General features: G+C 40.4%; 3 protein-coding genes across 3 annotated transcripts; 1 reads left to right on the top strand and 2 right to left on the bottom strand.

Moving 5' to 3' along the window:
• Nucleotides 1-298: 298 nt before the first annotated feature.
• On the bottom strand, nucleotides 299-9,120 carry LOC134644114 (interferon-inducible GTPase 5-like). Its single transcript, XM_063496843.1, has 3 exons — nucleotides 9,056-9,120; nucleotides 1,714-2,258; nucleotides 299-1,378 (listed from the first exon to the last, which is right to left on the bottom strand). Exons 2-3 carry the CDS (start codon nucleotides 2,249-2,251, stop codon nucleotides 756-758), a joined length of 1,161 nt encoding a protein of 386 aa, XP_063352913.1. The 5' UTR covers nucleotides 2,252-2,258; nucleotides 9,056-9,120; the 3' UTR covers nucleotides 299-755.
• Nucleotides 9,121-14,397: 5,277 nt separating this feature from the next.
• On the bottom strand, nucleotides 14,398-15,661 carry LOC134644749 (interferon-inducible GTPase 5-like). The gene is made up of 2 exons (XM_063497790.1): nucleotides 15,103-15,661; nucleotides 14,398-15,020 (listed from the first exon to the last, which is right to left on the bottom strand). The coding sequence occupies exons 1-2, from the start codon at nucleotides 15,659-15,661 to the stop codon at nucleotides 14,398-14,400; spliced, it is 1,182 nt and encodes a 393-aa protein (XP_063353860.1).
• Nucleotides 15,662-17,180: 1,519 nt separating this feature from the next.
• On the top strand, nucleotides 17,181-23,691 carry LOC134644748 (interferon-inducible GTPase 5-like). The gene is made up of 4 exons (XM_063497789.1): nucleotides 17,181-17,198; nucleotides 19,000-19,142; nucleotides 20,554-21,107; nucleotides 22,987-23,691. The coding sequence occupies exons 1-4, from the start codon at nucleotides 17,181-17,183 to the stop codon at nucleotides 23,613-23,615; spliced, it is 1,344 nt and encodes a 447-aa protein (XP_063353859.1). The 3' UTR covers nucleotides 23,616-23,691.
• The last annotated feature ends 580 nt before the right edge of the window (nucleotides 23,692-24,271 follow it).

Raw genomic sequence — 24,271 nt, 5'->3', positions numbered from 1 at the left:
TCTGATACCTGTCTATGTTTGAGCGGCATGTAAGGAGTTAATCACAGGCACCGAGTGCCCGCCCCCAGGCCCCGGCTGCAGCTCAGAGGGGGAGAAGGCAAGGCGAGACATGTCAGCCATGTGGAACTATTTCAAAGTGAACGAAGACGCGAAAACAAAGGCGGACTACAAATTGTGCTCAGCGAAATTGTCCAGAGGAGGACAATATGAAATATTATATCTGAAATATTATATATTTGTATATAAAATACACAAATACAAATGTATGCAATATATATAATATGAAATACATTTCCCTTATTACTACCAGAAAGTCAAATGGCTGGCATTTGTCAATGAGTAAGTACTCGGTATCGGTATTGGCGAGTACTGAAATGCAACTACTCGTACTCGTACTCGTTTTCCAAAAAGTGGTATCGGTGCATCCCTAATACATAGATATAAAAATATGGATATGTGCTGATAAATGATCAGAATTATAATATTTCTGACTGTCTTGAGTCGAAATGGAATCAAATTGAATCAAATCTATTCTAATTAAATCAGCACCTTGTGAATCAAAATCGATTCAGTTATTGAAATTAAAACTGCAGGGTACACTCACACTCTGATCAGCTGTAGCAGCATGCCTGTTAAAAAAAAAAGCTAGATGACTGAGATGTGATCTGCTGATAAAATAATTCAAAGCTTGGTCATATACTGTAACTTAAAACATGTTAAACTGACAGTTAATCCACAGAATGACTCTGACATGTTCATCCCAGAGCCTTGTTAAACACTTTCTGAGCATCAGCAGCGAGCTCACTGAGGAAATAACTCAGAGCTTTGTAGGTTGTGATGAATGAGAGGCTCATTGATGCTACAATCCCAAATACTGGAATCCATCTGGCTGCTTCCTCTGCTGCCATTGATGCAACTATGCTTGCAGCTGAGACCAACAACTTCAGGATGAGATCTTTGGTTGTTTTCTCTGCAGACAGTTTTGATTTAATGACAGCACTCAGATCAGTGTATGGAACACCTGAGCTGGCAGCAAGTCTCTCCAGAGATGACTTATCAAGACCAAACCCAGCTACATATTTTGAAACAACTGCAACCATCAAGCCGAGATCAACAGCAACAGAAAGTCCAGGAACTGGAACCCCTGCTACAGCTGCAGACAGAATAGAGTAGTATTTTATTTTAGACTGAAACGCTTTTTTCTTCTTGTTGATGATCTCCAGGCTGATGTTGGGCATGACGAACAGCAGAGCATCTCTCTTGTGTGCAGGAAGTTCTCTCTCTAAGGTCGGATGTAAGAGAGAGAAGTCGTACAGGTGGAGCACAAAGCTGGACACCAGGAAGACCTGTGGGGACACGACGCCTTGTCTCTGAAGACCTGAGTTATAAAAGAGATAAAACATGATTCACAGTTGAACTTAATTATGATGAATGATAACACCTGTTTGCACTGGTAAAGCAAAGAGCTCAGTGAAAAATATGTGACTGTAAACTTTGAAAGAAAGAAGGAAAAAAAACACTGACTTTAAAATTATTTATTAATTATTATTAAAATTAATTATTTATTAATCCTGTTTTAAAACCTCAACTTGTTCACAAGGTTGATAGATAAAGAAGACATACAGAATCTGTAGTTTGGCATATATTTGATTAATTTTGCAACAGTAAAAATATAAATCAGCTGCATTTTTCACAGTAAAAGAAGAATCTCACCTTGAATGCAGTCGTCTCTGATCTTTGTCAGAGTCCTCTCTTCACTGAAGTCTCTCTTTCTTCTCTCAGCATTTATATCGTTGTCGATCTTTGAGCGAACAAAGTAGAACTTTTTCTTCATCCTCTGGATCTCGTTTGCGAGTTTCACATCATTTTCTCTGAAGCGAGTGTCTGAGATGATGATGAAGAAGTCAAACTTGTCAAATCCAACAAGCTTCAGGTACTTCTTAGCTGGAAACTTGGTGGTGCCGATTCCAGGGAGATCCCACAAAGTAACATTGGGATAGTTTGGATGGGGGTACGGTGCACACTCTAAGGTTGTTTCTGTAACACCAGTAGGAGCAGCTCCCTCATCTTTGTCATCTATCCCTCTGAAGGCATTAACAAAAGTTGATTTACCTGAGCCACATTCTCCTGTGATGGCGATATTTAGTGGAATATTTTCTTGTTCTTCTAAATATTCTTGAATTTTTGTTGTTGCTGCTGCAGTGTCGTTGTTCTGCAGGGCTTCTTTAACTCCCGCAATTAGATCCTCCATGTTGATCCTGAAATAGAAGAAAAATAAATGATGTAAAAATCACTGCTTGCTCTGTTTTCTTTCAGAAGCTGATCACTTTCACATTTTGGAGCTACACTTTGGATTTAAATGGTGACCAGGAGAAGAGACAGTTGCCTGCTTTGCTGAGTTCATCCTTCACTCTGAGACTTACACCTTCAGTGTAACCTTTCAAAGGATCTTAGAGGTCTTTTAAAGATCTTAAAAGAGTGGGGGGTTAACACACCCCAAAAATCTTATTTCAAAAGGAAATTAATATATGATATAAGACACAACATGAAATGTAAACAAACCAAATAAGCTCTTGTTTAACTTCATTAGAATTTGATCTTCAGTGGGAGTAAAACCTTTAGAAAAATAAGATTCTGGAGGTTCATACGGCTGTTATGCTAAACTGCATATTACCAATGACTAACCCAGATGTCTCAGCACCTTTTGTCACCAAAACTTGTAAATTTAAACAAACGGTGTGCTATCTGATGTTTTCCAACAGTTTTTTTATGCATAATGTGATTTTGGTATTTCAATGCTTATAAGGTGTTCTGAATGACTTGTAAGGAAGTCAGGACACCTTACAAAAATGTATTTTGTTTATCCATCTGTGTCTCTAGATGTAAGTCTCGCCACACAGCATCCATCTGGACCTTTTCAGGCTGTTCTTCTGAAACATTGTCAAAATTAGCTTTTATTTCAGTGGTCATAAGAATATAAAACCATTCAATTCTCTGGCTGGAGTAGTCCCACCATCTAAATCTGTGTTGTATAAAATAAAAAGATACTTTGTGATGCAACTTCTACATAAACTGAGTTAGGGCTAGTTCTTGATAATTATTACTCGCTCCTCCTTTTCTCATCTATGGTTCCCTGTTCATAAAAGCACTGCAGACAAGTATAATAGACAGGTTAGCAGGACTATTGAAAATATTAAAGAGAGACTCAGCACTCAAAGAATCCTAAAATCACTGCTTTTATGTTGTTATGGACACTGAAATGAAAGTTAATGTAGACAACGTTTTAGAACAGCAGCCTGAAAAACCACCTGTATGTATGTAGCCCATTGATCAGTGGTCATGACAACCATAAATTGATCTCCCAGCCCATTGGTGCTGGTTTCAGTCATTGGACAAATGTCCTGTTTATAAGGTTGGGGACACCTGCAGTCAGCTGAAACTGAAGAAGTCGCCTGATGATGTTGAAACGTTTCTCCCACTGAAACATCCAGATGAACACAATCAACTTTTTGGGGAAGTGTAGCCACTGTTGCTGCAATAATATTACTTGGATATTACATGGTTATTACTTTGGTGTTTGCATATCAATAACTTATAAGAAAGCCCTCCGCAAAGCCAGAACATCTTACTATTCATCACTGATTGAAGAAAATAAGAACAACCCCAGGTTTCTCTTCAGCACTGTAGCCAGGCTGACAAACAGTCAGAGCTCTGTTGAGCCAACCATCCCTTTAACGTTAACTAGTAATGACTTCATGAACTTCTTCACAAATAAAATTTTAATCATTAGAGAAAAAATTACCAATAATCATCCCACAGATGTAATATTATCTACAGCTACTTTTAGTAACATTGATATTCATTTAGACTCTTTTTCTCCAATTGATCTTTCTGAGTTAACTTCAATAATTACTTCCTCCAAACCATCAACGTGTCTGTTAGACCCCATTCCTACAAATGTACATACATCCACCAGATGTTCACGTTTAGATTTTTGGTTTATTTCAGATACAGTAGCTTTAATGTAGACAAGGTCTCAGTTGACATCATCACAACTCCATTAACAGATCATAATGCTGTCATACCACTGACTCTGCGCTCAGAATAATGGGTAGAAGTGCTTACTGGAAATTAAATAGTTCACTGTTACAGCATGAGACAGTCATTGTAGATGTCAAGATTACAACTATGGAGTTTTGGAAGAAAATGGATGGATGGACTGTCTAAATCAGGGGTCTCAAACTCCAGTCCTGGAGGGCCGGTGTCCTGAAACTTTTCCATGTGTCCCTGTTGCAACACACCTGAATACAATTAGCAGGTCATTAGCAAAACTATAGAACTTGACTGCATGCTGAAGTGGCAAACCCTAACCCTACTCAAGTCAATTTAAGTAAATGTAAGTGTTTGGAAAAATGTACTACTAAAAGTACTTTTATTGCACTGTGTTCATTCACTCATCAGCTGCTGTAACATGAATGAAATGGCTGAATTGCCTCCTCAACAGTCCTCTCACAGATTTTGCTGTACTTATGGATGCCCTCCCCTCTGATCTCATAACACTCCTTAAAAAGGTGGTATTCAGAATACAGTTACTTTGTTGAAATAAATGGATTACATGGAGGTCTTTTCCTGTTTGATATGTTCGGCTATGCTCTCTCTGTTTTTGGTAATTCCACGCCAGTGGAAACCCAAACAAAACACGCATTAAGAGGCTCTAATGCCTGTGTTTCAATTTCGCGTCTCATGTCACCTCTACTTGCGGCCTGCATAATGACGTGAAGAAATATTTTACAAAAATTATTTTTCAAAAAATGATTTATATGAAGGCAATAGGCCGAGTGTTACAGACATCGCCCTAAAGAATGTAGCCTCATGGGCAGTGTAGTCCAGTTGTAAGTAAGCTATTAAGACTCGACTGTACGCTGTGTTCGTGTTTTCCTCCGAAACAATAAGTTCCGTTGGAGCAGCCTTTCAGCGCCTCTCTCTGTCTCTCGCTAGCAAAGTTGACCCAGACAACAAAGTAAAGCTAGTTTTCAGCTACGAGCCCGACACGAACCCGGCGTATTAGCCAGAGGTCCCTTTACTACGGTTCGGAGCCGCGGACCTGTTTTATATACGCGCGGAATAGTTTTCTATACGAGATCGCTGCAAAAAGTGCAGCCTTACCTAATGTCCACCTACTGTTACTCATTTATATTAAGATTTAAACATCTAGTTGGTATTGGTATGGAGAGTAACCTTCAGTAATAGCAATAAATCACACAGCAATAGGACATTCATGTAGTTGTAAAAAGCATGACAATATATTAAGTAATCCAAAGTATTCAGAATACGTTACTCTCATTTAGTAACGTAACGGAATACGTTACAAAATACATTTTGGGGCATGTAATCTGTAATCTGTAGTGGAATACGTTTTAAAAGTAACCTTCCCAACACTGCTCACGTTTCATCTGTTTCACCTGTGCTGTCTCTTTAATGTTTTTGTATAATACTGTCGTCCTATCCAGGGGCAAATCTAGAGAAATGTTCTTAGGGTGGAATGGAAATAAAATGGGGTGGGGCAAATCAAAGCCTTTTTTTTTTTTTATTGCACATGCAGGTGTTACATATGGTTAAAATCCTGAAAACTACAGAACCTGGGGTGGTTCATTTACAAACGTTAGTTTCACATTTCACAACTTTTTTTGTTTTATTTATTTATTCTTTACCTTGCCTTGCTTGGTATCATTCTTTTCAGCTCAAACTCAAATTTACATAATTTACAGGCATTTTTTCATTGACATACTGTATTAACACAACTGATCTGAAATCACACAAAAAAACATAAAATTCTAGTAGTAGTTATATTTTTTACTGTAAAAACCACAGACATGTTTAGTAAATCATTTTCATAATTTTAAATGGAAATATAAATCGTAAGTTTTGAAAACTTACGCACAAAAACACTATGCAAGTATTCAGCTTTAGAATTTATGTTCAGTTTTTTTGCTAGGCTCAAAGTTTTAATGCTATCTGATTTTAATAAACAACACTGTCACTGTGTGTGTGTGTGTGTGTGTGTGTGTGTGTGTGTGTGTGTGTGTGTGTGTGTGTGTGTGTGTGTGTGTGTGTGTGCGTTACGTTGAGTTCACTGGAGCTGACTCAATGAATAAAGCACACAAAAAAAGCTCAGATAAGTCTGTTCTCTTTACCTCTGACTGTGGCTGCTGTCCATGGTGCTGATTAAAAGATGGACTGATGTGGTCCAGAATGTAGCTAAATCCAGTGGAGTGGTTTGGTTGAAACCAGATTAAAACCAACAATGGTCTTTAAAAATTATGTTTTAAAATAAAATAATGAAACATACTAACCGAAAATGGATTTAGCTACATTCTGGACCGTGTTTCCAGAATGCAGTAGCTAGTGAGCTGATTGGAGACCGTAACAGCCAATCAGAATTTTTGAATCCAAGTCTGTGATTGGTTGGTTTTGTGGCACATTTATAACGCGGTGTAAAGGGAGTTGAGCGCACACGGAGCAGAGATGTCTGCAGATGTCTGTGAGCACACAGAGCACAGATCTGAGCGAGAGGGGCTGTTATTGTGTGTGTATGTGGATAATAGCAAACACTGAAATACTTTTCTTGCATGCAGCAATGAGTTTGTTCGCTCGAATTAAACTTTTCTTCGCTCAAAATAATTTTCTCCTCAAAATGCAACTTTTGCGCTCGCAAATTTTTTTACATGCGCTCAGAATGGAGGCACAAAAATAATGCCATACGACGCCCCCATCCCGCTGGAGCAGCATCAGGTTAGAACCACACTGCACAGAGTCAATGTGAGGAAAGCAGCTGGTCCAGACGGTGTAGCCGGTAGAGTGCTTAAAGCATGTGCAGACCAACTAGAGGTTTTTGCCACCATCTTCAACCTCTCATGGCTACAGTCTGTAGTACCATCCTGCTTTAAGTCAACCACCATCGTTCCAGTGCCCAAGAAGACCACAGTGAGCTGCTTGAATGACTATCTTCCAGTTGCTTTAACACCCATAATTGCCAAATGTTTTAAGAAACTCATCATGTCACACATTAAGGCTGTCATTCCTGCAAACCTCGATCCACACCAGTTTTTATACAAGGCAAACAGGTCGACAGAGGACGCCATAATAACAGCTCTTCACACAACCCTCACACACCTGGACAGTAGTAACACCTATGTGAGAATCCTGTTTGTGGACTTCAGCTCGGCCTTCAATACAGTTCAACCCCACAAACTGGTTAATAAACCAAGCAACCTAGGACTCAGCAGCTCACTGTGCAGCTGGATACTGGACTTCCTGAGCAACAGACCCCAGAACGTCAGGATGGGAGAGCACACCTCCTCCACCCTCATTCTGAACGTAGGCATCAGAGAGGGGGTGTGTTCTCAGTCCCCTTTTACCCATGACTGTTCTCCAAGTCACACCAGCATCACCATTTTAAAATTCACTGATGACAGCGGACACCTTCATAGGACTGATCGGGTACAACAGTGACTCAGCCTACAGAGAGGTGGTTCGGCATCTGAAGCGATGGTGTGACGACAACAACAACTTGGGGATGGGGAGGAGGTAGAAAGGGTAGAAAGCTTTAAGTTCCTCGGAGTCCACATCTCGGCTGACGTTACCTGGTCCATAAACATTTCCCACCAGGTAGGAAAAGCACAACAAAGGCTGTACTTCCTCAGGAAACTGTGTCAGGCCCAGTTACCCCAGAGTCTGCTAGTAAACTTCTACCGCTCCACCATCGAGAGGCTTCTGACTTACTGCTGCACACTCTGGTTCAACTGCTGCACCGTGGAGGACAAGAGGAAACTGCAGCGGGTGGTGCAATTGGCACCTCACTAACCCCCTCAGAGACATCTATACTGGCAGACTTCAGCAGAAAGCCAGCATCATCATCAAAGACCCCTCGCACCCTGGACACTCACTTTTTTCCCTCCTCCCCTCTGGTAAATGCTACAGGTCCATCAGGTCAAAGACAAACAGACTCAATAGAAGCTTCTACCCACAGGCTGTCAAACATGCCCCACCTCCACCCTGATTGAAGGTTAACTGTGCTGTTAACCTTTTTGGGCATTTTGGACATTCTTACTGTAGTTATAAATAACATTCCTAACTGTATTTATAAACTGTGTTTATTATAGTATAATGCAGCCAACATTCCTACCTCTTACTCAATGTGCACTACCACTGATTAGCCTGCACCTTACAGTATATATAACTTGTATACAACTGTATATATCTGTGTATCTTTTATCTTTTATTCTAAAGTAATTTTAATGCAAAAAGTCTACATACTGCTAATGGAGAGATGCCAAACTGCCTTTCATTGTTCTTGTAACAATGAAAATAAAGATCTATCTTATCTTATCTTACGGCACAGATAAATATCTTCCCGAGGGCGTATAACATAATGATAAACTAAACTGTTTACATCACACACTTATTGTTTTGTAAAACACAAACCTCGTTACTGTTACTGTAAAACAGTATCCTGCTGTGACAGTAATCATGGACAGAGCTGGACTCAACGTGAACAAGGGAAAATGTTGTTTTGCCTCTTCAGGAACTCTTCTCACAGCATTAATATAATAATAATTATAATATAATGTTATGATGTGCTGTTTACTTTATTGAACCTGTACTCGACTTTGTCATTGGGTACTGTGCAACATTACTCCCGGTGTTGCCTTGGCAGTTGACTACCTTACAGGTGTTAGCTCATTGAAAACTCTCAGCCGACTGTTGAGTGGCTCTGAATTCTGATTCTTCTGCTACACAAACAGAAGAAAACTCTTCTTCCACCCTCTGCTCCCGCCTACACTCTGGACATTCACTCTCGTTTATGTGTGAAAAATGTGGCTGGAGCCAAGAGATTAATTCCTGCGCGAGACGCACTCACAGAAAATGCGCCTGTGATTGTAGAATGAAAATCGCTGCTTCAGTGACGCAGAGAAGAACTAGAGCATCTTCCCACCATGTGTTCACAGAGCACAGACACAGAAACTATTAGGATGCACAACATGATGGAGCTTACCAGCGTACTGTGATGGAGCGATGACAAGATGGAGGTCTGTCTGCACACAGTAGAGTCTTGTAGCTGCTACTCTTGCGTCCTCTAGCCCCGCCCCCTGAAAGTGAAACTAAATTTGTGACTGACGCAGTTACTGACATGAGTTTAGGGCTGATCAGAGGTTGAGCAGGATGAATAAAAATTATTCAGTCATACCGTCATAAGCTGCTTCTACTAGATTTTATTTTTATTGTTGAAAAAAGAATAGAATACATTAGCATTTTGCACGTTAGCATCAGACTGCAAGTTTTCTGTAAAACAGCTGATTTACAAGAAGCCACGTGTTCAGAGGTGAGCTGAATATCTTCACTGACAACAGCACCATCTGCAGGAGACAGGCAACTTTGCACAGAGCGTGTTCAGTAACAGAATTTCGTCTCTACAACACAGGAGAGGAACTCATGTCCTCAGCTGTTCACCGCATGATGAATAAATTATTGAAGAGTGTATGGTGTAATCTGATAAGCAGAGGTGGGTAGAAAAGAAACTGCTCTGTGGTTTATGTGTCCTGTTGGCTGTAGTTTGTGATGAGTCCACTGCCCTCCAGCGGTCACAGTGAGGAACTACAACACGAATAATACAGATATGACTGAATGTTCATCAACGTTATTCTTGCCTGCTGTTAATAAAATGTTATTGGTAAACATATTAACATTAATTATTATTACTGTTGTGTTATTTGTTTTTATCCAAACAGTAGATTCCACTGCACCACACAATACATTGTAATGAGTCTGTTCTTGGGTGGACAGAATATTAGAAACACTGGTTAGGCACTGACCGTTCTTACCTACGAAAGAGTTACTCTTTTTCTGTCCTAATGTATTCATATAAAACATCTTAAAGTCTACAGCTGCAACGAATGGTTATTTTCTGTCAAAGGTAATTGGTTTTTAGATATTTGGTCCAAGATTCCAAGATTCTTTATTTGTCACATGCATAATCATCCAAGTACAACACACAGGGAAATGTGTCCTGAACTGCTATTTGACTGTGCAAAACATTATAAACATTAAGTAAATTAAGTAAATTTTAATTAAAAATAGAAATTTTAAATTAAAAAGCTGAAAATGTACATTGTGCAAATAGAATGTTAAAGTGCTTCGTGCCATATTAGCACAGCAATGTACTGACAGAGCAGTGCAAGTAGAATAAACAAAAGACAAAGTAATGTAAGCAGAGTAATATAAGCAGCAGTGAAGCAGCATTTTAAGGGGTGGCTGTAGCTCAGGTGGTAGAGCAGGTCATCTACTGATCGGAAGGTTGGTGGTTCAATTCCTGGTTTCCCCTAGTCTGCATGCCAGATATCCTTGGGAAGATACTAACCCTACTAGCTCTCTGATGCATCCATTGGAGTATGAATGTGTGTGAATGTTAGCTGTGAAGCACTTAGAAAAATGGGTGAATGCACAAGTTGTGTAAAGCGCTTTGAGTGCTCAGATGAGTAGAAAAGCGCTATATAAGAACCAGTCCATTTACCATAATCAGTGTCCTGAAGCTCCTCTTAAGCCTCTGTGTTTTTGCCCTGATAGTGTGGAACCTTCTGCCTGATTGCAGAAGTTGAAACAATTTGTTACTGGGATGGAACGAGTCCTTTAATATCCAGACTGCTCAGGACCAACATCTCGTGGTGTACATGTCCTGTAGGGAAGGGAGAAAAGACCTGCAGCAGCTGTTCTGCAGCACGAATCACTCTCTGATTTTGGTCCTTAACACAGCTGTTCCCATACCAGGATGGGATGTTCTGTGTGAGGATGCTCTCCACAGCGCCTGAATAGAAGGTCCTAAAGATCACTGAAGAGGCCCCGAACTTCCTCAGTTGTACAGATGGTACAGGTGCTGCCTTTTTGGACTGGACCTGAACGTGAGCAGACCGTAAGGTCTGAGGAGATGTGGACACTGAGATACTTGAAGGACTGCACCCTCTCCACTGGAGCTCCACTGAAGATAAGGGGCTTGTAGACTCGCTGCTGACCCCTTCTAAAATCCAGCCCCAGCTCCTTGGTCTTGCAGACATTCAGCTGGAGTGTTTGTCCTTGTTTTGCCTACCTGGTACCCACCCCTGGGCAGGGCCTCCTCCAGTTCCTCACACCTGGAGCCGATTGCAGGCAATCAAGCCAGAGTGATTTAAGCCTCACGCTGACGTTCATGCACCACCAGTTCATCATCAATGCATGTTGGTGGCCAGCTCTCATGTTTCAAGCTCTCTTTGTTGTTTACCTTGCTAACTTTACTTTCTTGTGCTACAGTTCCTGGATTGACCTCATCTCAAACCTCTGGCTTATGCTCCTCTCTCTGACTCAGGATACCAAACCATCATTTTGGAAATCACTCTTTTCCTCACGTGCCTGCCCTCCTGCCACCACACTCCATCAAGAACCTCTCAGGTCGGCCTTCCCCTACCACTCAGCTCACCCTGGATTCACATCACCCCTCTCTCATTGCTCTGCAAGTAAGAATAGTTACATAATGTACTTACCAACTTCAGAGCACATTTAAAAACAACAGTTGACCAAAGTGCTTCACAATCAGCTAAAAACAAGAGAAAACAATAGAGAAACAAATATAGATAAATTAGAAACAAATACAGAGAAATTAGAAGACAATGAATTAACAATGTCGTCTCTTAAAGCAGTCAAACCATTAATCAATGAGTCCATGAACAGAAATAATTCTACAACAATTTTAATGGACGAAGAAGAATATCAAACATTCTGCTCCAGCATGTATCAAACAAATGCTGAAAAAATAACTGATGAAAATAATCCTTAATTTCAGGTGAATAACCAACCTTGTTCTATTAGATTTGATTTGAAACAAAATGTAAAAAAAAAATATATATATTAACATTAATTTTAATGTGTATATCAGTACGGTTCATGTCTGCATTATTTATGCTGTAGTTTTACACCATGACCACTAGAGGGTAGCAAACACAATCTACAGTCAACAGTTTCTGTTCCACACACCTCTGCTTATCACATGACATAAAACACTCTGCATCAGGGGCGGATCTAGAAGGGTGGCATGGGGTGGCAAGTGCCACCGTAAAATGATCCCTTGCCACCCCAAGTGCCACCCCAGTTTTGCATATGACAGTTTTGTTTATTAAAATAAGATAGCATTAACAGTTTGAGCGTAGTTACAGTCAACAGTGAATATAAATGCTAAAACTGAATATATTGCAAAGTGTTCCCCCCCTCCACCATTAACAAATGGTTCAGCCCAAAGCAGGACCGGCTTTTTTCTTGTTTTCAGTCGTAAGCGATGCTTATGATTGTGCCAGAGCACATTTTGAACAACACCATGGGAATTTTTGGATTTTACACAGGTGGGTGGATGTTACACTCTGGAAATGAAGGGAAGGTGAGTGTTATTAACCCTCTGTGGTCCACGGACACGCTGCACCTCCAAATCACACGACTGATGTAAGCTGACATAGCAACAAGCTGCAGCCACGCTGAGTCTCTATTTCAGCCCACACTGAAAGTTCGGACTTCAAAGTTTTTACATTTTAATTACAGGCCAGTAAATCCAGAGTTATGATAATATATATAAGCCACGCTTTTTTCTAAATACTGTCGTCACGTTTTTGTGTGTTTTAAGTGTTTTCTAAGGAAAGCGCGAAAACAGTAAAGAAAGGGGGGAAAAAAAGCCACCTCTTTTCCTATCGGTGGAAAAATGTACCATGTCGACCAATTTTTTAAAAAAAAGTCAAGACGTGGGATTTGGTTGTTTAGGAAGAGGGGAAGTTTTGGGAGTGACGGTAACGGCAGCGAGCGAGTGAGAGAGTTTTTAGATGTGGGAGATTTGTGACGTTTAGTGTGGAGTGTATACTTAGTGTGTCGTGTTGTCTTGTGTAGTTAGTCTGTTTTGTAGTCGTTGTTTTGTTTTGTGTGTCAGTGAGGGCACTAATGAATGCCACAAAGTCACATTTGCAACGTAAACACTGTCACTAAGTAGAAAACCAGCGGAGTGATACACCTCCTGTTGTCAGGCCTGCAGGTTGATCCCTGTGCTGTTCTCCTCTGTCTTTTGGTGGACAAACTTTTTTTTTTTTTACTGGCACACATCATTTGTGGAGCATCTTATTGCGAAACCTGATTGTTCTCTCATTTTAGTTTTAGTAATATTTTTAAATGGTTGTAGAAAATGAAAAAAACGGCAGGTGTGTTGGCTGCATTTTTAGATAAATAGTTGTATATGTTTACAAAATGTACAATTTATATTTGCATTTCAAGTTATAAAAATTTACTCAACATGTCTGTTTTTTTGTTTTGTTTTTTTACAGTAAAAAATACTACTAGGATTTTAAGTTCTTTGTGTGATTTCAGATCAGTAACACTAATGCAGTATGTCAGTGAAAAAACAACTAAATTCAGTTGAGCTGAAAAGAAACCAAACAAGGCAAGGGGGGGGGGGGGGAATAAAATGAACTAATTTGAGGGTGAAATACAAACGTAAACTCAAAAGGAATCAAAAATGGTCGGTTGTATTTCAGACCTCAGTGGGTTAATCCAACAAATCATGAAAAATGAGGTTTACATTTTTGTTCATGACAGTGCAGATTTCTGACATTTTGTGTAATTTAAGCTGTAACAATGTGATTGTTTTCTAACAAAAAACAGTGTGAAACTTAAGTTAGACTTGTGTTTGTAAATGAAGCGCCCCATGTTGTGTAACTTTCTGGATTTTATAGTTATTGGGCTACATATTTATTTATTATACAGGCTGTACAGTAATTAAGATCAAAACTCACATGTTTTATGTAACTAAAGTGTTTAATTATGTGGGCTACAGACAATAATTAAGTTATAGACATATTTATATGAAAAACGTGCATACTTACTGCATTTGAATTATTTTAACCATATGTAACCACCTGCATATGTGTTTGGGGGGAAAAAAGGCTTTGATTTTGCCACCCCATTTGATTTCTTTGCCACCCTCATGCTACCCTAAGAAAATTTCTCTAGATCCGCCCCTGCTCTGCATACTTTGTATTTATGACGCTGGAAGCTACAACATGATAACAAAGACTAGTTTAATCACAAAGATTAAATCAAAGAAAAGTGGAGATGTTTCAGCAGTAATTATGACCTCAGCCGATCTCTACAAAGCGCTGATGTTAGCAATTAACTCAAAGAAATAGAAAAACAAACCAGAGCAATGATTATGCAGCTCTTCTGCATTGTACACAGTTCATATTTGAAAAATAAGATCACATTTGTTCCTTTATTGATATAATTAAAGGAACGTTTCAGTGTGTAATTTGGTTTTTATTTTTTTAAACCCCAATGTGTGATTCAAACCAAAGTCCTTTCAAACACCCTCTGAGCATCATCAGCGAGCTTTTCAAGGAGCAAATTCAGAACTTTGTAGGTTGTGGTGAAAGAGAGACCCATGGCTACTGGAATTCCAATAAATGGAATCCACCTTGTTGCTTCCTCTGCTGCAATTAAAGCAACTGTTCCCGCAAGTTGAGCTATCACCTTCAAGAGGAGATCTTTAGTTATTTCTGCTGCAGCCAGTGGTGAAATGATGACAGCACGCAGATCAGTGTAGGGCACACCTGTTCTGTCAGAAAGTCTCTGCAGAGACGGGATATCGAGACCAAACGCATGAACATAATGTGTGACAGCACCAACCAGCACAGCAGCATCAACAGCAATAGAAAGACCAGGAAGTGGAACAGCTGCTACAGCTGCAGACAGAGTGGCGTAGTATTTTATTTTGGACTGAAAAGCTTTTTTCTTCTTGATGATGATCTCTGGGTTGATGTTGGGCATGACGAACAGCAGAGTGTCCCTCTTGTTTTTAGGAAGGTCTCTGTCTAAGGTCTGCTGCAAGAGAGAGAAGTCGTACAGGTGGAGCTCAAAGCTGGACACCAGGAACACCTGCGGAGACCCGATGCCTAATCCTCTGAGTCCTGTTTCACAGAAGAAACACACGTTAACATTATATAAATCTATAAAGTGATCAAACTCAGCTCTAAGTGATCAGAAACTCACTGTGAACACAGTCGTCTCTGATTTTTGTAAGAGTCTCCTCTTCAACGAAGTGTCTCTTTCTTCTTTCGGCGCGTAAATTGTCATCAATCTTTGAACGAACAAAGTAGAACTTTTTCTTCATCTTCTGAATCTCCTGAGCGAGTTTCACATCATTTTCTCTGAAGCGAGTGTCTGAGATGATGATGAAGAAGTCAAACTTCTCAAATCCAACAAGCTCCAAGTACTTCTTAGCTGGAAACTTGGTGGTGCCGATTCCAGGAAGATCCCATAATTTAACATTGGGATAGTTTGGATGGGGGTACGGTGTGACCTCTAAGGTGATTTCTGTAACACCAGTAGGAGCAGCTCCCTCATCATCATCGGACATCCCTCTGAGGGCATTAACAAAGGTGGATTTCCCAGAACCAGTTTCTCCTGTGATGGCGATATTTAGTGGAATATTATTTTCTCTTTCTAAATATTGTTGAATCCTTGCAGCTGCTGCAGCAGTGTTGTTGTTTTCCAGGTTTTCTCTCACTCCAGGAATTTCTTCAGGATGTGAATCGTTTGGATCCTCCATGCTGACCCTTACACAGAAAAAGAAAACCTGAGAAAACTTCACTTTTATCTGTGACAACAGAATTGAAATCACAATATAAAATCAAAGCTGATGTATCAGATTTCACAGAATACTGTAGAAAAATATGTTTGTACTTCTTTTGGGGAAAACTGTCAAACAGTTGAAATTGTATGTGTAACGGGCCGGAGCAGGACACAAACACTGGACTCAGAAACCTGAGCAATAAACTCAAAAGTGGTTTTATTCAAATAAAGTACAAAATAACTTGACTAACAAAACAAGGAAAATCAAACCTTCAGCTCAACAAGGAAATGGAAACACAACCACGAAGGACAAAACACACAGGACAAGGGACTATCAAAATAAAACAGGAAATAAGAAACACTGAGACACGAGCTTGACACGGAGGAGGAAGACTGAAGACGTGGACAAGATGGAGGAACAGAACGGGAATGAACAACCTCCCATTAACTCAATGCACCGATAACCAGAACATAACATTTCATATCAAGACAATCAAAACTAGAAACCCCATAAACATCTCTAAAACTCCAAACCAGTGACCCAGAGACTGACAGAAATACTAAATTCTCATTTTTAGCAGCTACTCATTAAGAAACTCATCAGTGCTGACCTACACTTACATGATGTAAAGAGTCTGTTTCAGTTGAACTGAGACCTCTGGACCAGTAAAATCCTGTGTACAGTACAACTGTGTAACTCAAATGAAGGTTAAAAGGCAGCAAAATATCCACTGAGATGTTTTTAAACAGAGTCCAAAAAGTCTTACGTTAGATAGGTGAACACCCAATCATATGATATTACAATTTCACAGAAAACATTATTATATAAGCCTGAAACTTCATCTTAAACAAAAAGTACTCACTGCAGGTACTCGCTGGAGTCTTCGTAACGTTAAATATCGAGAGCTGGAGCAGCAACACTGACGTGTGATTTTCAGTATTGGATTTCATCCAATCCAACCACAGCAGCAGTTTATACCTGCCCGTTTATTATACAGGAGTTATACTGGTGTTTATCAAGGGCGGCTCGTTACACAGTGGGAACCAATGAAATCTCTCTTTTCTTTTTCTTTTTTTTAGTCAAACTGATGTTTGTGAGATAAAAGGTGATTTATGACAAGAGGAGGGCTGTGTGATCATAAAGAGCTGCTCATGCTCAGCTTACTCAGCACCATGTTTTTCTCTGTTTGCCTTTGACCTGGTTGTTTTAGCTGTTTCACTATACAGTACACAGCACTGTGTGTATTTAACATTCAGTCAGCTACTGACACAATGAAACACTGGTTAGTGCACCTCATGGGGACCATGCTTTTCTACTTTTTTGTTAATAAATTGGTACATTTTGGTTTGAGTGGCTCTCCCATTATTTTTCATGGCTCTAAAGCCAAACTGTGACATCTTAAACAAATGTTGTCTGAGATGTCACAAATGAGTGCTTAGCTTTAAAACACTAGTTCATATTAATAGATCCACAATCAGGAGAAGACTGAGCGACCATGGTGTGCATGGCAGAGGTATAAAGCAAACACGCTGCTCATCTGCAGAGGAATGGCTTATTTGAAGAGTTTCAGTCAACTTTCAGAGCTCATCACAGCACAGAAACAGCTTTAGTGAAGGTTACAAATGATCTTCTTATGGCCTCTGACAGTGGACTCATCTCTGTGCTTGTCCTGCTAGACCTCAGTGCAGCGTTCGATACTGTCGACCATAATATCCTATTAGAGCGATTAGAGCACGCTGTAGGTATTACAGGTACTGCACTGCAGTGGTTTGTATCATATCTATCTAATAGACTCCAATTTTCAATGCTATGCAGATGACACCCACTCTATCCATTCATGAAGCCAGATGTGGCAGAGGTGTGGTCCCTGGCTCAGCTGCAGGGGAGGGTGGTGCAGTGAGCTCAAGGGGCGGTGCCAGGGTGGTTGGTGGGACAGGTGTGTGGTGTTTCATTAATGAGCTCTCTCTCTTCCTTTATGATTTAGTGAGGCCAGAGCAGAGTGTTGGAGTTCAGCTGGAAAGCTGCACGTGTGGGTCCCGAACCAAAGTCAAGAAAGAAACTGTCAGTAGTGTGGCCTCATTCACTCTAATCCATCTGTTTTAGGGTGGAGCCTTTAGTTATCAACCCTGAGGCAAAGGCTTAGTCACTAAAGAAGTTAAAGAACCATGTGAAGCAGAGCAGATGAGAAACATCCACAACATATTTCAGTCTCTTAGTCACAAAGAGAAGGTCCACCAGATCATCAAGCACTTAAAGCAGACACTGTAAAATCAACCTGTCACTCCACAGAGCTGTACATGAAGCAAACTGGTAACAGCTGTTTTATATTAAAGTTTGTGAATTCATACAAACCCTCTCTTACGCTGACTCAGCACGGAGCATCGTGTATCCTAATTTCACGAGAATACATTTGCAGTCTGTCACATGAGTGTAGTGGGAGCCATCCTGAATGCTACCAGTCACATTAATGTGGCCTCTTTACAATGTCCATTAACATTTTTTAAGTGTGCTACTAAAAAGCAGGAAAAGCATCCATGAAACACATGAAAAATCACTTTGTGAAAACTGATTTTGCTTTTCAGCCAACTTTACTGTTGCTCCCTCGTTCTTCCTGTATAATCTCTCTGTCTCTATGCCGTCACCCAAAAGTTAAATGTTACAGTAAATAAAAGACAAACTGATCCATATCAGTTTATAGCAATGCTCAAACTGAATGCAGCCTACTGCTGACATAGACAGGTAGCACCATTTGACCTGCTGTCACCTGGATCTGGAGCTGTAAACAAACACTGAAGCACAATTAAACCAGAACAGGAACAAAACATTTTAGCAAACTGAAATATCAAAGTACATCAGCTGGCAGCTCCTGATATCCCAGCAGACTCATGGATCAGAAGGTTAAAGGTCGCTTATATTTTCTAATATTCGAGCTATATTAACAAACGTTTCTGACCCTTCCTGAGTCACAGTAATTTCTCCACATTATCAGAACAGTTTGAACTTTTTCTATATTTTAGTTAAAGTGTGTTTTAAATCCGAATCACCGGTTTGTGTCGTGAAATTGCAATAAAAGTCTTTTTTTTTTGGTTTATTAATGACAAACCAGTCTCTGTGTGAGAGGCAGTGACGTCACGACCCCAACAACACTGAACATGAAACCAGTTTTCATTTTATCCTGTAGTGTCGTCAGTGGAAAGCTTCCACACAATAATACTAAAATACTCTATTATTACTACTATTAATACCTAACAGTCATTTTCGGGGCGCTCTGATAAACTCCCTATGGCCCTCTGTATCTTCTTCTTCGTGCTCAGTGCTCTGGCTCCGCCCCTTCTATCGAGGGCACGTCCAGGTGTGTTTGTACCTGTGAGGACTGGACGCTGTCAGATATCCCAGAATACATTTCAAACGGAGGTAAAGCAGTGATGGACGAGAGGGCGCGAAACTGTAAGTCCAAGTTTGAAATGTTCATTTTTTCCGTGGAACAAAAAAAACTTTTTAGCGTGTTTTTAGGTTTCACGTCACCACAGCCACGAGCCGCTACCCACAAACCAGGAAACGAACACTGCGCGTGTTTCATCTAAACAACAACAAAACAATCATTTGTTTGCTTGTTGACAGCAGACTGCTCGTTTTGTTTTATTAAAAAGAGTTTCCGGTGTAACGATGGTCGTCCCCTGACTGCCTGTTCAGAATCACGGCAGCGGTAATAAAGTTGTTGGGAGATGCTCTTGTTGCCCTCGTTGTTCTGCAGCGACGTGATGCGAGGATAGTCATCCTACAACCAAAGCAGACACCGGATATTAAATCCACTCAGTGTCTCTACCGCTGACAGAGTGAATCAATTATTTTCAGTTTACTAAACACACACCCAAGATTATTTCAGGAGTGTAAACTGGCTGTTTAGTTGTTCTTCAGTTAAGCTTGAAGCTCTTTTATCATAAACACTGCAGCAGCTGTTTGCTGTTGTGTCATACAAGAAAACAGATGGATTTTTAAAGATGAAATATTCACAGTGTTCATTTCCTCTTTAAAAAAACAAAAACAAATGAAGGCACATCTGTTTCAGCCTCACCAGGCAGTCAAACAGCAGTTAATCTGGAATCAGCCAGAAGTTGATCTGTGATCTAGAAGAAAACAAAGAACAGAGTTTAATCTTCCTGTTAATCAGACCGGCTAACGTGACTTATTTATTCAGCAGTTTTAGAGGGAACAGGCCTCGTGTGGCCATGAAATTCTGACCCTCTGAAGATGGAGGACGGTGAATAAAAACTGTAATTCATAAACAGTTAATGCAGAAATGCTGAAATTAAAGCTGAAAGTCTGATTTTTAATCTCATGTCAGTTATTTGATTTAAAACTGTGTCTTTGTATTTTTCCAGAAAATATGGAGCTGAGTACATGTGGTATTTACACCCCAACCACATCCTCAACTTTCAACCATATTTGACCGGAGCAACGAATGTTCTCATCAAAAATAGGTTTTAGGCCGTTAACACCTCTGTTAACATAAATTAAAAAGTTCAGAAAATATGGGACAACAGTGAAAATGAAAAAAGTCTGATGTCTGTCCCACATAAAGAAATTAATTGTGATCTCAGTTTTAACATCACAAAATCATTTTATCAGCAGTGTGTACACTTTTTCTATCCACTGTAAATCCTTTTTGGGTTGCATCAGGGAGAACAGCTGTGAAAAACCTGACAAATCAAACGTGGGGAGCTCCCCGCTGTGGCGGCCTTTTCTGAATAAAGAAAGTGATCGAAAGTAGCTAAGATGAAAATGAAGAATTCAAAGTAAATTGTAAGATTATTCAACAGTGTCCTGATCTTTGATATATGCGATTTTTACACTTTTTTTTTCTCCAGGATGAGCATGGAGTCACGTCCAGGAGAAACTGCTGGAGTTAAAGCAGACCTGGAAAACACTGGCTTTGGTGCAGCTGCTGCAAGAATTCAAAGAAGATTAAAGCAAAGGAATACGCCGCTAAATGTTGCCATCACAGGAGAGTCGGGTTCTGGGAAATCTACTTTTATTAATGCTTTCAGAGGCATCGGTGATGAAGATGAGGGCGCTGCACCCACTGGTGTTGTGGAAACCACCTCACAGGTTACACCGTACCCCCATCCAAAGTATCCCAATGTTATCTTGTGGGATCTCCCTGGAATCGGTACTACCAGATTTCCAGCTGATGAGTACCTGAAGCTTGTTGGATTTGAGAAGTTTGACTTCTTCATCATCATCTCAGACTCTCGCTTCAGAGAAAATGATGTCAAACTCGCTCAGGAGATTCAGAAGATGAAGAAAAAGTTCTACTTTGTTCGGTCAAAGGTTGACAAAGATATACAAGCCGAGAAAAGAACCCGGAGAGAGTTCAACGTGGAGAGGACGCTTTCAACCATCAGGAAGAACTGCATCCAAGGTAAGCTTCTTCTTTTCTGTGTTCTTCTCTGTAGATTAGAGTTATTATATTTGTTTCACCCTAAACATCATTTCCATTTAATAATAATAATAATAATACATTTTATTTGAAAGCGCTTTTCAAGACACCCAAGGACACTTGCCAATAGAATAAAACACATAAAAGAACAATAACAATGATGAAAAATAAGAAAACAAAAGCACAAGGTAACATAAACAAACAATAGGTTCACAGTGAATATGCAGATTTGAACAGATGGTTTTGAGTTGAGTTTTAAACTGGGGGAGAGAATCAGTGTTTCTATATCTGGGGGTAGAGAGCTCCACAGCCTGGGAGCAGAGCAGCTGAAAGCTCTGCTTCCCATGGTGGTGAGGCAGAAAGATGGCACAGCAAGCTGGATAGAAGAAGAAGCTCGAAGTGAGCGGGTGGAAGAGATGGTGCTGAACAGCTCAGAAAGGTGAGGAGGAGCCTTGAAGGTGAGCAGAAGAAGCTTGTATACTATCCGGATTTTCACTGGGAGTCGGTGAAGTTCCTGGAGAACTGGGGTGATGTGCTGGTAGGAGGGGTTCTGGTAATAATGCGGGCAGCAGAGTTTTGAACCAGTTGAAGCTTATGGAGGGATTTTGGGGGGAGACCATGCAAGAGAGAATTACAATAATCACTGTGGGAGGTAACGAGACTGTGGACAAGAATGGACGTAGACTGGGTGGAAAGAGAAGGACGTAATCTGTTAATATTACGTAGATGGAAACAGGCAGAACGGGTGAGATCAGTGATGTGAGATTTCTTATATCTACACTCTGGCTGCCGAGCTTTGGCCTTCAATGCTCGGAGGTCAGAGGTAAACCAGGGAGCAGAGGGAGCGAAGGAAACAGTTTTTACAGGAGAATCAAGGACATGGAGTAAACAATTATTATAATACAACAACAGATCATCAGGGGTAGAATAGAGGTCTGGAATCTGAATATTGTCCAATCTGGTAGTGAGAATGTTCATATCAATGGACATTTACAATTTAAATATATGTATCAGGTGTAGTGATGCAGCGTGAAGGATCACAGTAATAATCACATAATAACTCACTGTATGAGTAGATACAGTGGAGCTAACTAAATACAACAATATATAAGCACATTTTATATGCTGTATGGTTCATTTCTCCCCTGTAGACAGTTTAATTACTATAAAAGGAAGATGTAGATGAATAAATCTAATTCTCCCCCTAACATTGACCATGAACACCACAGCTGCTCTGCACCAGTCCACAATAGTGCATCACTGTAAACGTCACCACAGTTCTGCATACTAATCACTAAACTGTATTTTTTAATGCAACCTTTGAGTAACACAAAAATGTTATATTTCAGTTAGTTTTGCACAATGTTTCACAAAAACATAAAAAATTCAGCAACACATCATGTAAAACTGCAGTATCTGATTTAAAAACACTGGTGACCCTGCAGCCTCTGAGTAGATGCACCTCTGGAATAAATGTGAAAGTCCCAGCTGACTTCCTTCTTGTGTTATCATCTTTACAAGACTTTTAGAAAGGTTGACCTCTGACCTTCAGCTTGAGGTTAAGGTCACTGAGAGTTGTACTCGTCTGAGGTTTTTACTAGATGCGTCTATGGTGTCCACCTGAAAATCCTACGTCACGTCGTTCTCGCCAAGATGACGACAATCCGCCATCAGCCTTTCACGGCTGAGGGGTGAAAGGATGTGCTGGTGTAAGCAGGCTGTGGCATCAATTACTGAGACAGTTTCTCCAAACATTACCAGAAGTTACACCAGGCTGCAGCACACAAAGAAATCCACATTCAATGTGTTAGTCTGCATTTCTCAGTTAATCTTCACACCGTGTGTTTCTTCTGTGACGCAGGACTGAGAGATTTAGGCATCGAGACTCCGCAGGTCTTCCTGGTGTCCAGCTTTGAGCTCCACCTGTACGACTTCCCTCTGTTACATGAGACCTTAGAGAGAGAACTTCCTGAACACCAGAGAGATGTTCTGCTGTTTGGTATATGCAACATCATCAGGAAGAAGAAAGAAGTTTTTCAGGCCCAAATAACACTCTATGCTACTCTGTCTGCAGCTGTACGTACAGCTCCTCTGGGGATTTCTTCTCTGGTTGACAGCACCTTAAAGGCTGCTGTCACAGGTTATGTAACTGGGTTTGGTCTTGACAGCCCATCTCTGAAGAGACTTGCTGCCATCACAGGTGTCTCCTACACTGATCTGTGTGCTGTCATCAATTCACCGCTGGCCACAAACACCATAACTGCAGATCTTATCCTGGATGAGTTGACGACACTTCCAAGCACAGCTAAAATAATGGGAGCAGATAACATGTGCAGATTCATTCCACTGTTTGGATCCCTGCTGACAGCTGGCTTCTCTTTCACTATAACCAGTCGAGCTCTGCAGTTTTTCCTCAGTGAGCTCGCCGATGATGCTGAGAGGGTGTTTAGAAGGGCTCTGAGTTTGACCACCTCAGTGTGGTATTGTTAAAAACAAGCAATCCTCACGAATTTCACCATTTTTAGACGAGCTGTAAACTGGAGGAAAACCAGTGTTTCTCTGAGCTGTGGGTCGTTTGGTGTTCCATATCACTCTATGTCTGGAAAAGTGCAGCAGTTTTCCCTCTCGTCCAGGAGATTTGCTTCTATCAGCGTCCACTGGTCTGTTTGTTTGTTCAGGTAGATCATCGCAGATGAAAGTGGAAAAGGTTTAGAGATCCCAGAGTGCTGCGTGTTCCCAGTGTACGAGCTAAGTGACCGACAGCAGGCACTCGGATAAAAACCAAATGTCAGCTCTTTTCTTCCAACTCCTTTTGGAAACAAGGTTGTACATCAACTGTTTACAGTGCTGCTGTTTAATCATTGTGGAGCTTTTTCACATTCTTTGTGTATCTGTTAAAATCTGCACTTTGTATGTGAGAAAAAGCGTTCTGTTCTCTGTCGAGATGATCCCACACTGCTTCAGTAATGTTGAGCTCCAGGCTCTGGAGAGGCCAATCCATGACTGATTATTTTCCATTGTCTAGTTTTGTTTGTTTGTTTGTTTTTGCTTTTACTGTACTGGTAGAGTTTTTGAGATCATCGTAATGCTGAGAAATGAAGCTGTGGTCACTTCAAGATCTGACGTTACTTTTTTGACCCGATCCC

The sequence above is a fragment of the Pelmatolapia mariae genome, linkage group LG16_19, assembly GCF_036321145.2.
Source record: "Pelmatolapia mariae isolate MD_Pm_ZW linkage group LG16_19, Pm_UMD_F_2, whole genome shotgun sequence".
NCBI lineage: Eukaryota > Metazoa > Chordata > Actinopteri > Cichliformes > Cichlidae > Pelmatolapia > Pelmatolapia mariae.
This window is presented reverse-complemented; position numbering and strand designations above follow the sequence as displayed.

What these genes read in the sequence shown, in the direction of transcription:
- LOC134644114 (XM_063496843.1), bottom strand. Translation starts at nt 2,251, where the DNA reads ATGGAGGATCTAATTGCGGGAGTTAAAGAAGCCCTGCAGAACAACGAC. An exon ending in CAGAGACGACTGCATTCAAG is followed by an intron (nt 1,379 to 1,713) that starts GTGAGATTCTTC and finishes TTTATAACTCAG; the next exon opens with GTCTTCAGAGACAAGGCGTC.
- LOC134644749 (XM_063497790.1), bottom strand. Translation starts at nt 15,661, where the DNA reads ATGGAGGATCCAAACGATTCACATCCTGAAGAAATTCCTGGAGTGAGA. An exon ending in CAGAGACGACTGTGTTCACA is followed by an intron (nt 15,021 to 15,102) that starts GTGAGTTTCTGA and finishes TCTGTGAAACAG; the next exon opens with GACTCAGAGGATTAGGCATC.
- LOC134644748 (XM_063497789.1), top strand. An exon ending in GCGCGAAACTGTAAGTCCAA is followed by an intron (nt 19,143 to 20,553) that starts GTTTGAAATGTT and finishes TTTTTTCTCCAG; the next exon opens with GATGAGCATGGAGTCACGTC. An exon ending in CAGGAAGAACTGCATCCAAG is followed by an intron (nt 21,108 to 22,986) that starts GTAAGCTTCTTC and finishes TCTGTGACGCAG; the next exon opens with GACTGAGAGATTTAGGCATC.